At 46.7% G+C, this 15840-nt stretch overlaps 1 protein-coding gene across 4 annotated transcripts in view; it reads left to right on the forward strand.

The window, feature by feature from the left end:
- ATXN7L3 (ataxin 7 like 3) overlaps positions 1-15840 on the forward strand; it is a 29254-nt gene that overhangs the window by 4774 nt on the left and 8640 nt on the right. For all 4 annotated transcript variants that reach the window (XM_081168760.1, XM_081168761.1, XM_081168762.1 and 1 more), the window contains exons 2-9: positions 7385-7508; positions 8751-8883; positions 9767-9938; positions 10965-11062; positions 11862-11884; positions 13046-13091; positions 14198-14229; positions 14468-14536. In XM_081168760.1, coding sequence (XP_081024886.1) covers positions 7458-7508; positions 8751-8883; positions 9767-9938; positions 10965-11062; positions 11862-11884; positions 13046-13091; positions 14198-14229; positions 14468-14536 — 624 coding nt within the window. In that variant the 5' untranslated portion in view covers positions 7385-7457. The remainder of the gene's footprint in view (positions 1-7384; positions 7509-8750; positions 8884-9766; positions 9939-10964; positions 11063-11861; positions 11885-13045; positions 13092-14197; positions 14230-14467; positions 14537-15840) is intronic.

Below are 15840 nucleotides of genomic sequence, written 5' to 3' on the forward strand. Positions count from 1 at the left end.
GGAAATGTGTGTGCATCTTATGGAGCGAATGCAGGCTGCGCAGCTATCCCAGAAGCCAGAACAGCAAGAGGGATCGCTGATTTCGCTGTGCAGCGATCCCTCTTGCTGTTCTGGCTTCTGGGATTCAGAATATTTTTTTTCTTGTTTTCCTCCTCCAAAAACTAGGTGCATCTTACGGTCTGGTGCGTCTTATAGAGCAAAAAATACGGGTAAGTAAAAATCAATACAAATATGAGGTTCTGGCCCCCAAAAAAGTCCTGGCTACACCCATGGCCCCCCAGCCTACTGGTAGAAAGGTAGCTATTTAAATGTTTTGTTTGTAAATAGAACAGGTTTTGTTTAAATTTTTTTATAATTTATACAAAGTACAATTATACATAAAAGGATAGCAACATAATGAAATGTTGAAGCAGAAAAACATAGAATTATGGAACGGGAAGGGACCACAAGGGTCATCTTTCTAGTTCACCCCCCTGCAATGTAGGAAACTCAGCTGAAGTATCCACGACAGATGGCCATCCAGCCTCCGCTTAGATACCTTCAAGGAAGGAGAGTCTGGAAACTCCATCTTCCATGTATTATAAAAAGTAAACAACAGTTATTTGATGCATAGGGGGACAGCTACTGAGGTCAGCCCTCACTGACCTGGTGCAAAGAGATCTTGTCTTCTGGAGGAGTCCTGGCTGCCTAGATAAAACATGACAGTCCCCCCCGCCCGCCCCCCTTACCAGGGGTAAGACCCACTGAACTCAGTGCTACTTTCTTCTGAGTAGGCACTTAGTTATTTACTTGATGCAAGTCAGCAGCACCAGGCGGCCCTGCTCAGCTAGGCGCTGGGGTGGATTTCACCCCGCGCTTTGCAGAGCTGGGCCGACACTGCCGATGGGCCCTGCGCCCCTCAGCAACACCCGAAGACACTGATCTGCTAGGTGCTGGAGTGGATTGCACCCTGCACCTTGCAGAGTCAGGCCCAGGCTGCCACCGGGCCCAGAACTAGTGGCAGCAACAAGCAGCTCTGGCTCACCCAGCATTACCCATTGCCACCCAACCACCGCACTTACCTGATCTGGAGGCTCTGGATTGCGAGCTCTTCTGGTCAAACTGGGAGCCTCAGCAATTGCCCTCTCCCGCCGGAAACAAGCCAGGATTGCTCCAAGAAATGCACGTGGCAAATAGGAGCATTAGGCCCTGGTGGGCTGCTTCCTTACCCACTTGTGATTGGCCAAGTAGATAGCCAGCCAATCAGGATTTTTTTAAAATAAAAAAGGATTTCCCCCCCTTTTCACTTCTCCTTGTGGTCCCCTAACCTTGTGCTGTGGTCCCCGATTTACACATTTTCCACCCATGGCCCCCATGGAATATTCTGAGCCCCCTCCAGGGGGCCACATGTCCCCCGATTAGGAAACACTTACTTAGAGAAACCTTTCCCAGTCTTGGTTCCCCAGGTGCTGGACTACAACTCCCATCATCCCTGACCATTGGCCCTGTTTAGGGATGATGGGAGTTGTAGTCCAACAACATCTGAGGACCCAAGTTCGGGAAGGACTGCTCTCAAGGGTTTAAGTTAAGGGAGGCAGAAATTGGAGTGTTCTGACAGTGCATTCTAAATTGGGAGTATGGGGTGTATTGGGGTTGATATGGTGGCATGCGTGCAGAGAGGCACTCGATTGACACAGGAGTGCAGCAAAATGGTGGGGAAGGGTATCGAGGTGAGAGGAGAAACAGCTTTGCAGAATGGGTTGGGAGTGCTGAGTCAGGGAGCAGAGGAAGACCGTGTGATGGGGCTTGAGAGTTGGCTGAGAGGCCTGGTGGAGGAGAAAGTTATGTGAGGTTCAGGGGAAGCTATACGAAATAGGCAAGCCAGCCTCACATCTAAGGTTTGGAGTGGGCTATGGTATGTCAAGTGGGGACGCAGGTGGCGCTGTGGGTAAAAGCCTCAGCGCCTAGGGCTTGCCGATCGAAAGGTCGGCGGTTCGAATCCCTGCGGCGGGGTGCGCTCCCATCGTTCGGTCCCAGCGCCTGCCAACCTAGCAGTTCGAAAGCACCCCCGGGTGCAAGTAGATAAAATAGGGACCGCTTACAAGCGGGAAGGTAAACGGCGTTTCCGTGTGCGGCTCTGGTTCGCCAGAGCAGCGATGTCACGCTGGCCACGTGACCCGGAAGTGTCTTCGGACAGCGCTGGCCCCCGGCCTCTTGAGTGAGATGGGCGCACAACCCTAGAGTCTGGCAAGACTGGCCCGTACGGGCAGGGGTACCTTTACCTTTACTATGGTATGTCAAGACATGTCTGAAATAGATAGCCAATGAAAACTGATAAAACCCCCTATTAATTGCTTCCTTCCTTCCTTGCAAGCCCTCAAAGGTTATGGGCTGAGGTTGAGGGGCTGGTGGTCGGTGAGAACAGTTCTTCTAGGTCTCCCTTTCCTTATATTGCTGTGCTTCCTGCTGATGGTTCCCCTAAAAAAAAGTCCCTTTCCTGTTGGGACCAACTCCCCCTTTGGCTTCTGGTCTAGACAGGGTGGGGGGTATCCTTCTGATTCCAGATGGCTGGCCGCAGGGAGGCATTGGAGGAAAGGAGGCTCCCATAGTGTCTGGATTTTGTTTGCCCATTGTTAGGCTAATGAAGCCTGTGTCTGGTGTCGAAGTAGCCCTTCTCCCAACAATAGGGGACTAGGAAGAGCCTCAAGTTATTGGCAGGCCCTGCAAGCTGGCCCATTCTTTGTCAGCTAGCTTCCCCCACCCTCCCTGTATTATGCCAAACCTTCCATATCTGGCTTTCCCTTCGGTGGCGGATGGCAGCCTCTGGTCCTTGCTTCAATAAGGAATATGGCAAGAGAGGAAGACGAGTGAGATGTGATTTAAAGAGCGGAACCATGGTACCAGTCTACTTGCCTCTGTAGGTATCCCAGCTGAAGATGGCCACTTGAGAAGAGGTTACTTCTACACCCCTAGTTAGATTTGGTGTTTGAAAGGGGATATAGGTTTGCATGCATTTTACATGTGCATGCAGCAATTTGCCTGCCTGTCTGTCTGTCTTATATCCTGCCATTACTCCCAAAGAGCTCAGAGCAGCAAACACGTCATGTGTGCGTGTGTGTAAACATTCTCTCAAGCACTGATTTCAGGGTTGCCACTATCTTCTGCCGATCAAATGCCTCGGTAAATTGGAATGTTCCAAAATTCCTTCTGAGAGTCTGGTTTCCTTTTTAGTTATGACTGCAGCATTGATAACAAGATTGCAAACTTTCAGATGTCAAGACCCCTAAAAAATGGAAAAGGAGAAGCGCCAGACTCAGAAAGAGTAAAATTATACACACACATTTTTCAGTTCTTGATTTTGTTCATGTTGGTGTCAAATTTCTAGGTGCCTGGCACAGCTAGGAGATTCATTCTCATGCTCTCTCTCTCTCAACACACCTATAAATGCTATATAACAAAATACCAGCCTGAGTACAAGGATAGAACAAATTGAAAAGGCCAGATAGTCTTTAAAATATAGGAAATAAACTTTTGAGCTGCACAGATTCCTTCTTCATGTTTGGATATTTTAGAGCAGCTTTTTTGTCTGTATCACTAATACATAGATTCTTTCCCCCACCTCCAAAATGAGCCAGCAGTGTGGCGGCTCCATCTTCCAAGCACTCTTCCCTTTCCATGTTTGCCTCCCTGTATTCATTTTACCGACACAGGCTGTGGCTTTCCTTGAGGGCCTGGACATTCTCGGCAGGAGAGGGTGAGTCAGCAGGAACTTCTGGATCCTGGAAATGGCCGTGGGTCCAACACACAGGGAGAATTGCTGTGATTTGGACGGACTGTTGCTCTCATTGATGGGGACTTTTGCCTGCATCCTCTTAATGAACCCTTTTGAAGACCGGTCCCTTCTCCTGTCTTGTCTTTTGTAGAAGGAGGAGGGGCTTGATGATGGATCAGGGAGGTGACTGGGAAGGCAGTGGCCCAGGAATGGAGTCTTGACTATTTTCAGATTTCTGTTTTTCCCTCCTTCTTGGTCCTCCCTGCATTGGGTAGACAGCATTGCTTTAATCTGTCAATTTTCTCCTTTGCATGCATTCGTCTTGTATGTCACAATCTGTTAACGGTGCCAGCGTTTTTTGATACAAAGAACACAGGCAGTTTTGGGATGGTGTCAGCCAGTTTGCTTTCTGCTTTGTGTAGGACCCTTGTCCATTGGAGGCAGTGGGAGATGTGCTTTCTTTTCTCCCTCATATGCACTTCTCTTCTCTCCCCCTCCTTTGCATTGCGAGATCAGTTCATAGCTGCAGCTAGGGATGCAGTCTTAGGGGGGATTGTGGAGGCTGCAACTGAGTGAAGCTTTCGTGGGCAAGATTTGGTGAGTGGGATTTACTCCCACTTAAGACAACTGTTTTTGGAGGCAGAGATTAGACAGTCCAGCTCAAACCTGGACCAGGGGAATAAGTGTCCCTCTATTGTTTGGTGGCAAAGCTGTCTGCTCATGACTCACTACAGGCTGGTGGTGCAAGCTGACTTGGGGATAATCCTGGGTTGAGGTAGCAGGTGCTGTGTGCTAAACCATTAAGTTGGATTTTGTGTCCTTAGGAATCATGCCGATTTGCATAACTTTATTTTCTCATTCTTGCCGCTTGGCATAACTTAATCTGGCTTTGCTAGTCATGGAGGGTGCAAAGACCCCGAAACCCCGTCCCCAAGCACTGAATCTTACTAATCGTGCTCTCTGCTGCTGAGATTCCAGCAGGCATTGTTGCTATCAAGACACATAACCACAAGGGCTAGAAGCCTCTCCAGCGATAGGTTGCCTGTTAAAATAAAATTAAAAATGTGAAACTGAGATTCTCGGCCATATTCAGAACTATATTCTGTGTTCTTTGCCTTGTCTGTGCTCCTCCAGAATCACAGCCCTGCTCTCTTTAATCTGTTTCAACTCAGTCTTTGGATTTATTGCCAGGTTTTGTGCATGTCCCAGTTCTGTGGTAGGAGAAGCAATTGTGGAATTTGATGCTCGCTATGTGCAGCATCTTGAAAATCTCAGCTTTTCATGTCATCTTAAAAAAACCCCAAAAACACCAAACCCTCTAGCATTTATGATGGTAGAAGCAAGCTTGAAAGTGTGTGTTCAGTGCCTGGTGAAGGAGCCAGAGAAGCGACTGAGCAGCAGATTGAGTTCTAGATGGGTAACGCTATGCGGTACAGCAAAAACAAGCGGGTGTCATGGACTGGCTAGAAACAGAGGAGTGGTGGGAGGTACCAGCTGGGGAACCCCAAAGGGATGAAAGTTCAGACCTAGGGGATTGGTGGTGGGGCGACGGGAGGGAAGTGGTGGTCAGAGGGAGAAGACTGTGAGGAGGAGGTGCCGGAAACTGAAGAGGTAACAGGGTTTAGTGAGCAGGAAGAGTCTATGGCAGAAAGAAGTTCAGAATCAGAAGCAGCAGAGGAGGGAGGCCAAGAAGCAGAGATGAGTCAGGCTGGTGAAGGAACCAGAGAGTGTGACCCCCCTGCTGCAACAAGCTCCCCTCCATCATCTCCCAGAACCAGGGGAGGTGTGAGGCAGGAGAAGCAAAGACAGGCATACCGGCGTAGTCTCAGACCTGGGAAAGGAGGAGACATAGGCAGCTGTGGGAAGGTGGGGACCTTCAGTCTCCACAGCTGCCTCATAGGAGCAAAACCTACCGAGAAACGTTGCTGTGCTCATTAGGTCTTGCTCTCCTGAGCAGACCCTGCTTCTTCTAATAAAGAGTTAGCTTCATGTGTTGTGTTGCTGGCTTGCTCCTGACATCAGGTCTTGTAGTAGCTTAAATAACGGTAAAGGTACCCCTGACCATTAGGTCCAGTCGTGGACGACTCTGGGGTTTTGCGCTCATCTCGCTCTATAGGCCGAGGGAGCTGGCATTTGTCTGCAGACAGATTCTGGGTCATGTGGCCAGCATGACTAAACCACTTCTGGCGAACCAGAGCAGCGCACGGAAACTCCATTACCTAACCCAATATACACTGGTACCTTGGTTTAAGAACAGTTTAGTTTATGAACATCTTGGATTAAGAACGCTGCAAACTGGAAGTAGGTGTTTTGGTTTGTGAACTTTGCCTTGGAAGCAGAACATGTTCCGTTTGTAAATTGAGTCCCCCGCTGCTATGGGAAAGCACACCTTGGTTTAAGAATGCTTTGGTTTAAGAACGGACTTCCGGAATGGATTAACAAGGTAGCTTCAGGCAAGCCACTCTCTCTCAGCCCCAGTTCCTAATCTGCAGTAAGTGTTGACTTGCCTTGCAGAGCTCTTGTATGGGTTGCAAGAAGATTAAACGCTTGAAGAGTTTGGGCATTATATGAACACTTAAATGCTCTTATTGGAAAGGAGAGGGGAATGCAGCAAAAGGGCCAGGAATTGGAAGCAGTCCAGTCACAATGCAGAAGGTTATTGTGGCACAGGGAGCTGGATATGGTGAGTGCTGCTGGCTGCCAGGGAGAGAGAATGGTACGCACACAACAGATTGAGTCACACCATGGTGTGGCTGGAGGTTGTGTGGTGGCATGTGGTTATGATATACCCAGTGTCCCTTCTGGAACCATGGTAGGAGCTGCAGCCTTGCAGGTAAGGAGGTTGCGAGGCAAAGGGGGACAAGAACATCAGGCAGACACTGCAAAGGGGGAAAGAAACTTTACAGACCAGGTCAGAAAGCTATGACCATCACTATTATTTAGATTTCTTCCTTGCCTCTTCAAACAAACCGGCTTAACAGTGGCTCTGTTTTGTTTCTATTTCTAGAGTCAGGCTGTTGTTAAACAGTTCTACATGATATAGGTGGGGTTTTTAAGCTCCCAGATGGAAAATTGGAAAAAAGTTCTTTTTATAATATGCATATACTATAATATTTGCATATTATATGCTTATATAATATACTTGCTAGCAAATTATTTAATCTGCTTACCGAGGCTGCAATGTTTAGTTGGTTGTTTCATTAGATTAATCAATTAAACTTTTTTGGCAATTTCAGAGGTGCCCTCAACCAGGCAGTAGATGATGATGATAATGATGATGATGATAATAATAATAATTATTATTATTATTATTATTATTATTATTAATAAGGCTTGCATAAACTACAGAAGGCAGGTGCCATCTTCAAAGAAGCATTCTCCATTCTCTTTCAAACAGAAGGGAATACACTGTGAATGGTGTCTGCTGCCCCAGCTAAAACCATTGTTTCTCTCTCTCTCTCTCTCTCTCTCTCTCTCTCTCTCTCTCTCCGTGGTTTAGTATGTAGGTGCTTCTAAATTAATATATAGTTGTTTAGAATTCACATCACTGCCCTCTTTTCCAACCCACAAGCCCATCCTCTGGCTTGAATGGAGATGGCAGCCTGACCACCGAATCCTGTCTTGTCTTCGCAGGGGGATCCCTTCGCATTTCAGCCTGGCCTCTGCTATGTTGCGTTCTCCGCATCTTCTCCAATAGCTTTTGCAAATGAAAATGGAGGAAATGACTTTGTCGGGCCTGGATAACAGCAAGTTGGAGGTAAGTTGCCTCCCTCGAGGCTGAAAGGCTTCTTACAAGGATTTGGAGGGAGCAGTGCCATCAAAGGCAGGCAGAAATTGATGGGTTCATGAAAAGCCTGAGGTGGAGGACCTGTTCTCCTAGGTACAGAAGTTCATGCCAGTGTGGTGTAGTGGTTAAGAGCAGCAGTCTCGTAATCTGGTGAACCGGGTTCGCTTCCCCGCTCCTCCACATGCAGCTGCTGGGTGACCTTGGGCCAGTCACACTTCTCTGAAGTCTCTCAGCCTCACTCACCTCACAGAGTGTTTGTTGTGGGGGAGGAAGGGAAAGGAGAATGTTAGCCGCTTTGAGACTCCTTAGGGTAGTGATAAAGCGGGATATCAAATCCAAATCCAAACTCTTCATGCAAGCCAGGACTTTAACCCCAGAGCCTTTCCATCATGAGAGTTGCTGGAAGGATATTAGAAATTGGAATTCCTCCCCCCCTTTTAATAAAGAGACTTCATCCTTTGTATTGATTGTGTGTTGGAAGCACAACCTATTCTGACATATATTAGGAATATTGATTCATTTTACATGGTTACAATTTCACAGCCTTGCTGCCATTTCTTTTGACTTGGTGCCCCGGGAATTTAGAATGAGGCTACACTCACTCTTGAGTAGACTTAACTAGGATTGTACTGCAGTGTAGGCAGTTCTGGGTGACCTTTTACAACTGGTTCAAATGACTTGTGTGTCCTGGGATGTGGAAGTGCAAGCCACTTGCATATCCTGTCCGACACCTTCCCCTTCACTTTATCATGTCTGAGACAGCGGTTGGTCTGCCTTAAAAAAAAAGCCATGAAGAACGATTGAAGTCTTCCAGGCAGTGTTTGGATTGTAGATGCTGCTTGTATTCTTGAGAACAGAGTTGGGGAGTGAGGGGGGGACATGGCTAGTGGAAATCCTCTTAGCAGGATGCAGCAATGTACATCAATTCGGCTGGATAACTTGGTCGGTACAGCCTGAGACTCTTAATCCCAGAGTCGTGGGTTTGAACCCCACGCTGGGCGAAAGATTCCTGCATTTCAGGGGGTTGGGCTAGATGACCCTTGTGGCCCCTTCCAACTCTATAATTCCAGAGTGTGTTCTGGGTGCTGAACTCTGGACTGGAATCAGATTCTGAGGCTTAAACCATGGGAAATGGGTGCTGCTCCCTGTTCAACCTTGCTCTTGTTCTCTATGGCTCTCACTGGTCTTGTTCTTGGTCTTCTTGCTTCCTAGGCTGTGGCTCATGATATCTATACAGACTTGATTGAGGATGCCTGCCTGGGCTTGTGCTTTGAGGTCCACCGGGCTGTCAAATGTGGCTATTTCTTTTTGGATGACACAGATCCTGAGAGTATGAAGGACTTTGGTAAGTATGTGTTGCAGCCAATCATTCCCCCACCCCCACCCCATTGCCCCTTACCAGAAATCCAGCATAGATTTTTAAAGGGTGCTTCTTTGTTTTAATGCCTTGAGTCTAATCCATGGGTAGGCAAACTAAGGCCCAGGGGCCGGATCCGGCCCGATCGCCTTCTTAATCCGGCCCACAGACGGTCCGGGAATCAGCGTGTTTTTACATGAGTAGAATTTGTGCTTTTATTTAAAATGCATCTCTGGGTTATTTGTGGGGCATAGGAATTTATTCATTTCCCCCAAAAAATATAGTCCGCCCCCCCCCCACAAGGTCTGAAGGACAGTGGACCCGCCCCCTGCTGAAAAAGTTTGCTGACCCCTGACTCTAATCCGATTCCTTGATTAAATTTGTGCTCAAGCATATATTTAATACAAGCACAGCTGCCAAAGGTTCATTTGTTCATTTTCCTTTTTTAAAAATTATTTTTTTCTCTCTTTCTCCCCCGCCCCCCGCCTTCTAAAGTGAGTGATTTAAGAAGCCACTCATAATGGTGGGCTGCAGAATTTTATGCTTGGGGAAAGGGACGGTGGTTAAATCCAGACCACAGCGTGGCACATACAAAGAGCAGGGGAACTGCAGAATAGTGCCTGCAGAACGAATTGCTACAGAGGCAATACGTTCCATGCTGCAAGGAACTTGCATGAGGGGAGCTTGGTGGCAGGATGAGCTTAAAGTCGCCTGGGAAATCTTTTGCTCGAGACTGCAGGATTTAAGAAGAGTGGTTTGGTGAATTAGTGGGGTTCCCCAGCTGGTGCCTCCCCCCACTCCTTTGGATTCAGCCAGTCCCTCCCCACCCTCCCACTTGATGAACCATCTCCCATTTCTTCCCTACTCCCAGAAATTGTAGATCAGCCGGGACTGGATATCTTCGGCCAGGTCTACAACCAGTGGAAGAACAAGGAATGTGTTTGCCCGAACTGCAGCCGAAGCATTGCCGCCTCCCGCTTCGCCCCACACTTGGAGAAGTGCCTTGGCATGGGCCGGAACAGCAGCCGCATTGCCAATAGGAGGTGAGGTCTAAGAATCGAAGCCTTGCCTGAAAACCAGACCTCTCAAAATGGTGTTTCGGGTGAGAAGGCCGAGGGTAGGATTTCTGGAAGAAGGAACAAATGCCAAAAACGGGTGAACTTTTGGCTTCCGGTTCATACCAGGTTGTGCATATCCTGTGCTTAAAACAATTTTTTGATGTCTTTGCCGTGCTGAACCTAAATTCTGCTTACTAAGCAGCTTACGTGGCATGGCTGGAAAATACAGCCCAGATCAACGCTAGCAATTGTCTGGTCTGGTCTGGAGTTGTGGCTAAGAGAGGGTTCAAATCTTGCCTCTGCCCCTGACCTTCCCAAGTCCAAATGGCCTTGGTAAAGCTGCTGTTCTCTGTCCTGCCCCTTCTTTTCTTCTTCTCCCCATCCCCGGTCTTCCATATGGGGATCATTACATCATTACACAGAATTCAAAGGGATATTGAAAGGGAGTCCTGAGGGGTTTTGTGTGAATTGCTGTAAATGCTCACGAAGTGTTATAATTGCAATGGCATATTTAAGAACCTGCTGCTGGTGACAAATCAGAAGAAAGTGTGTCTTTGGCTTTGACTCTGCTTGCTCCATTACACTGTATCCTAATAGCAGGGTTTTCAAACTTTCCACCAACAGGGACCCCTTTTTAAAATTCCCTTTTTCGGCAAGAACCCCCTTGCCTTGTTGGCATGGGTGTGGGAGCAGCTTCTAGGGCCACGTGCTCAGTTCATGTAGATATTTGCCAGTCTAGCTTGGGGGCTTCACCTCTTTGTGGGAACTGGGAATGTGTCATGGAGCACAGCCTTATGCCTGCACTTTGCAGAGGAAGCCAGTGGTGGGAACACAGGCATTCCTGTTAGTTACGAGTCGGCCTTCAGACGTGGCCATGTAACTTTCAGAGGAAGTTAATCACCATTAAGTGTCATATTTGCCATTTGAAACGGCTTCTCAGACTTTTCCTCCTCCCACCACAAAGCTGTCTAGCTCACTTTCTTTTTTTTCTTCCTGTTCCTTTTGCTATAGGATAGCAAGCAGTAACAACATGAACAAATCCGAGAGTGACCAAGAAGACAATGACGATATAAATGATAATGACTGGTCATATGGATCCGAGAAGAAAGGTAAGACAAGGAAGGGGTTTGGCGGTGTATTATTTATTCTGTTTATAAATAGCATATTCTGTACTGTTTTCTGGCTTACAACAATAAAACCTCAAAGGAAAGGGTGTTCAAATAATACGGATAAACCAAACCGTAACTTGACGAAAATGGGAATGATTTACAGATGGAACAAAATAAATTCCTTTAGGTGGGCAGATAAGGTTTTAGAGGAGGGACCAGTCTAACAGATGCAGATGTTGCTGAACCACAACTCCTGCCATCCCTGACAATGGACCATGTTAGGGCTGATGGGAGTTGAAGTCTAGCAACATCTGGATGGCCACAGGTTCCCCATAGGCATCTCTGGCCTGTGGGAGCATGTAGCCCAGTTCAAAAGTTGTCTATTTGCATCAGGTGTTTGGCTTTATAAAGAAAGCACAGGACAGGGGAAATAGCCTGGAAACACTAGACAGAATTGGGTTTGTTCTTTTTTTTCAGATTGGTAGGCCAAGGCTTTATCATGTTGATGAATATCATCATTTGACTTAGAATATCATTGTGCAGCATTCTGTCTACAGTGTTTCCCAAACTTGAGGTCTCCAGCTGTTTTTGGACTACAACTCACATCATCTCTAGCTAGCAGGACCGGTGGTCAGGAACGATGGGAATTGTATTCCAGAAACAGATGGAGACCCAAGTTTGGGAAACGCTGGAAGGTTTTGTGGAAAGCATTTGTCAGAACTACCCCTTGAGCTAACAGAGACTGTGCTTTGTTCTTGGGGTGTTTTGTTAAAATAGTCTCGTCTCTTTTCCTTCCTAGCAAAAAAGAGAAAATCAGATAAGGTAAGACCATCCTTATGCATACTGGCACAGTTAAATGAGATGTACCTTTTCTAACTTTTTTTGCAAAGAGCGATCAGTACAGGAGAAAACTTGAAAGAAACACATTCCTTGTGGATGTGAGCAGACCTGCTGGTTTCCTTCAACTTTCTCGATCTTAATCTATATGCCGAATGTTGCTTGCCAAATCTTGGGAGGTTTGGGGGAGGCTGTTGATGGAGAGCGCTGCATCCTTTGGAATGGCCTGGTGGTAGATTTTACTCACACTTGTTCTGATTGGCAGCTTTTCAGGAGGATCCCCTCCAGCAGCTTGTTGAGTGATTCTGGTCCCCAACTCTATTGCACAAAGATCCTGTAAATATACTTCTGTGTACCTGGGTGCTTCTTTCTAATTTTTTACTGCTAGACAGCGCACTTGTTCTGTTGGTTATGGCAAGGAGTGCTTGGCTTTTGGGGCTCGATAACTTTGGCCATTTGACCACTACCTTCCTCTGATGTCACTTTTCTTTTCCTTTTTTAAAAAAATAAATTTTATTAGGGTTTATAGAGAAAAATACATAATTTAATATCGAAACATATTTCCCCCTCTTTTTTTTTTTGTCCAAACTAAGACTTTAAATATAGTAAAAGCATAAAGAGAAAGGGGAGGGAGAGAGTGAAAGGAATAAAGAAATAGAAATAGAAAAGAGGTTAAGAGAGAGAGAGAAATAAAATTCAGAAGGTAAGGGACTTCTGATTCTTCATCTGTCAGCTATATATAAACAATATTCACTTCACCCACTCCAATATAATACCTAGCAAAGCCACTTTCCATAAACAAGTATTATCTTCAATCCTCAACTCCAAATGTCATTATTTCTTGTTCTTTTTCACTCCAAAAGCCTACGGGAGTTTTCCAATCTTTTAACAAATGTTAGCAACGACTTTTCCCTGATTAAACATGTCAGTTTCGCCATCTCCACTAAGTCCGTTATTTTAACAGCCATTCTTCCGTTGCTGGTAACAATGGGTCCTTCCATCTTTCTGCATATAAAAGTCTCGGAGCCGTAATCGTATACTGAAGCAAAGTTCCATAGTCCCGTCTGATGTCACTTTTCAAGGTTAGCAGTAAGGTGTTGTTGTTTTTTTAAATGACCCTTTGCTGCTCTTCTCCTTTTGTTTCAGAATCCCAACTCGCCCCGACGATCCAAGTCCCTGAAACATAAAAATGGTGAGTGCATTATGTGTGTCGGTTCTCTTCGCTCATTCCCGCCTTACATACTATAGCAGCATTTCCTGGGCTCCTTAAGCATACTTCTCTGTGTTAATTAAAATCTGGCATCCAAGTAGATTGGGGTTGACAGGGAAAGGCATAGTATGGATGGCCTTTAAATTGGTCTGACAGGCTGGGAGAGAGGGTTTTTTAAAACACACACACATAATTTGGAACTTTCAAATGGGGCCTAATACACCACATATGTGGCTATCTGGGATGATGATTATGTGTGTAGCAGTTCTTTAGACCAGATGCAGATGGAGCCAGTGGAAAGAGGGTGTTGCAAAAAATACCTGGGAACAGGTATTATGCAGGACAGCTCTGAGACCACAATGCAGAATGGGGAACCTGCTTGGAGATGCATGATAGCTCAGTTGGTAGAACATGAGACTCCTAATCTTAGGGTTGTGAGTTCGAGCCTCACATTGGGCGAAATATTCCTGTGTTGCAGGGAGTTGGACTCGGTGACCCTTGTGGTCCCTTCCAACTGTATGATCCTATGACACTCCGCCTATCCCTCAGCACATCACTTGCCCTTGCGTTCCTTCCTAATAAGCTCTCAGTGCTGCCGGGAGAGTAAAATGGGGAGAGGGGAATTTTGTGGCCTTCCAGATGTCACTGTACTCTGACATCCACCAGCCACAGCTCGCATGGCCAATGGTCAGTTACATTGAGAATTGTAGACCAGCAACATCTGGTGGTTGATAGTTTCTGCACCCTTGGAACAAAGTGAGCTTTTCAACTGCGCTGGATGCATCTTATGCTGTGTTTGTGTGTGTGTTACTATACAAAGATCAAATATACCAGGCATGTCCAGCCAGTCAACAACTTTGCTGAAGGCTCCCCCAAGAAAGCTCAACAAGTTTGGTCAATCCAATGGGTTTTTTTTTACAGTGAGAGTAGATCGCAGTCTCTTAGGAGTTGGACATGCCTGAAATATACAAATGAAATTCATGGTTTTGCATCCCAAGTTCTTGTTTTGTGCATTTCCTAAGGTGGAGGCCAGACATCACTATTAATATGCATTCTCTTTTTTTCTTTTTCTTTTTCCCCTTCCCTAGGGGAACTGAGTGGTAACTCGGACCCATTTAAGGTGAGTTTAGCTTGTCTCTGTAGCTCTTCACTTCTCGTGTCCCGCTTCAGAGGACTTCAGGAGACCATAGAGCTGTTCTGCGTAGCTGTCCACTGGGGTCTGAGTGGACTTTCAAGGGCTGCAGTATGGGAGCCACTGTGAATAGAGAATGGCCTTGGAGAATTGGGCCCAAAAAGCAATCACTCTTGTTTGTGTAACCTCTAAAGTGCCTTGGTTTGTGTGTATTCTGTTTCAATAGTATAACAACTCTGCTGGAATCAACTATGAAACGCTGGGCCCTGAGGAGCTCCGTACTTTGCTCACTACGGTGAGTACCAGAATTTCCTTCTGCCTCTTGCTCTCGTGCACCATCAGCTGCAAGAGTTGCCTGTTAACTATGACTTTCTTTGCTATTGACTGCAATAAAAAGACTTGCTTACTATGGCTTCCTACCAGAACCTCTTTTGTGAAATCACAGCATCCAAGTCAGTGATAGCCGGAGGGCCCGTGACCTCTCTTAGCCAAGTCCCACAGTGTGTTCGGCGGATAGATTAGCTATTTGCAATGAAATAGTACCTTTAATATTTATTTAGCCCCAACTGACTTGTTTGTTAGGGTGTGCGGAACAGGAACAGCAGAGGAGGCAGCACAGGCAAGGCTCTGTAGGGTTAGGTTTTGAAGCACAAGGTCAGCCTGGATAGCTCAGTTGGTTTAGAGCACGGGGCTGATAAACAGGTTGCAGGTTCAATCCCCGTATGGGACAGTGCATATTCCTGCATTCCAGGGGGTTGGACTAGATGATCCTCAGGGTCCCTTCCAACTCTTAAAAGTCTGCGAAGGTTGCCACAAAGGCCTTGACTAGCAACGTGGAGATGACGGTGGCTGATGGAGGTGTGAAAGAAAGCTGTGTGCGCAGGAATATATATTGATGCACTCTGTGAGCTGCTGCCTAGGCCTTGGCGTGGGTCCTCTCAGGTTTCCTTGTTTTTACCCCATGGAGTGGTATCGAGCTTGCCAGGGATCATGGCTTTACTCTCTTACCTTTCCCCTACTCTGAGTGGGAACGTTCCTCCACCTCTCTCTCCTCCACCTCCCAAGTAGGGTTGTTCATAGCTTCCTTGAGCCTCCCATACCTCACAGGGCCACCTCATGAGTTCCCTTGCTTCCAGGTAGGCCATATTGGCTCACCCGCCTCCACATTCCCAATAACTTTCTATCCTCCTCCTTCAGCCCCTCTTGGAGCCACTGTAACTTTTGTTTTTATCCCGGCTGTCCTTCTGAGAACTCTACCTGCATTTAGAATGTTGCTCCTCAATTTCTGGTGGCAAAAATTATTCTTACAACCCCCTCCCCCCGTTTACTTTCCAGAATGTGTAAAATTAAGAATCGCCTTCCATCAGAGCTCCCTTCCCGCCCCCCAATACATTTGCGTGAGACACTGTTTTGAGTGCCACCTTGATTAGGAAAGGCCAGAGTGACAACATAAGCAGAGGTGAAATAGGTAGCCTCCTCTGAGAGGTGGGCACGTTTGGTTTGCAGGGAACAGCTAATAAATTCCTTATTCCCCAGTTCTATTATACCATACAGTTAGAGCATTAGTGGTATCATGCTTGGCTGAAGGGGGCCAGCCCA

The sequence above is a fragment of the Podarcis bocagei genome (genome assembly GCF_964188305.1).
Source record: "Podarcis bocagei genome assembly, chromosome: 13".
NCBI lineage: Eukaryota > Metazoa > Chordata > Lepidosauria > Squamata > Lacertidae > Podarcis > Podarcis bocagei.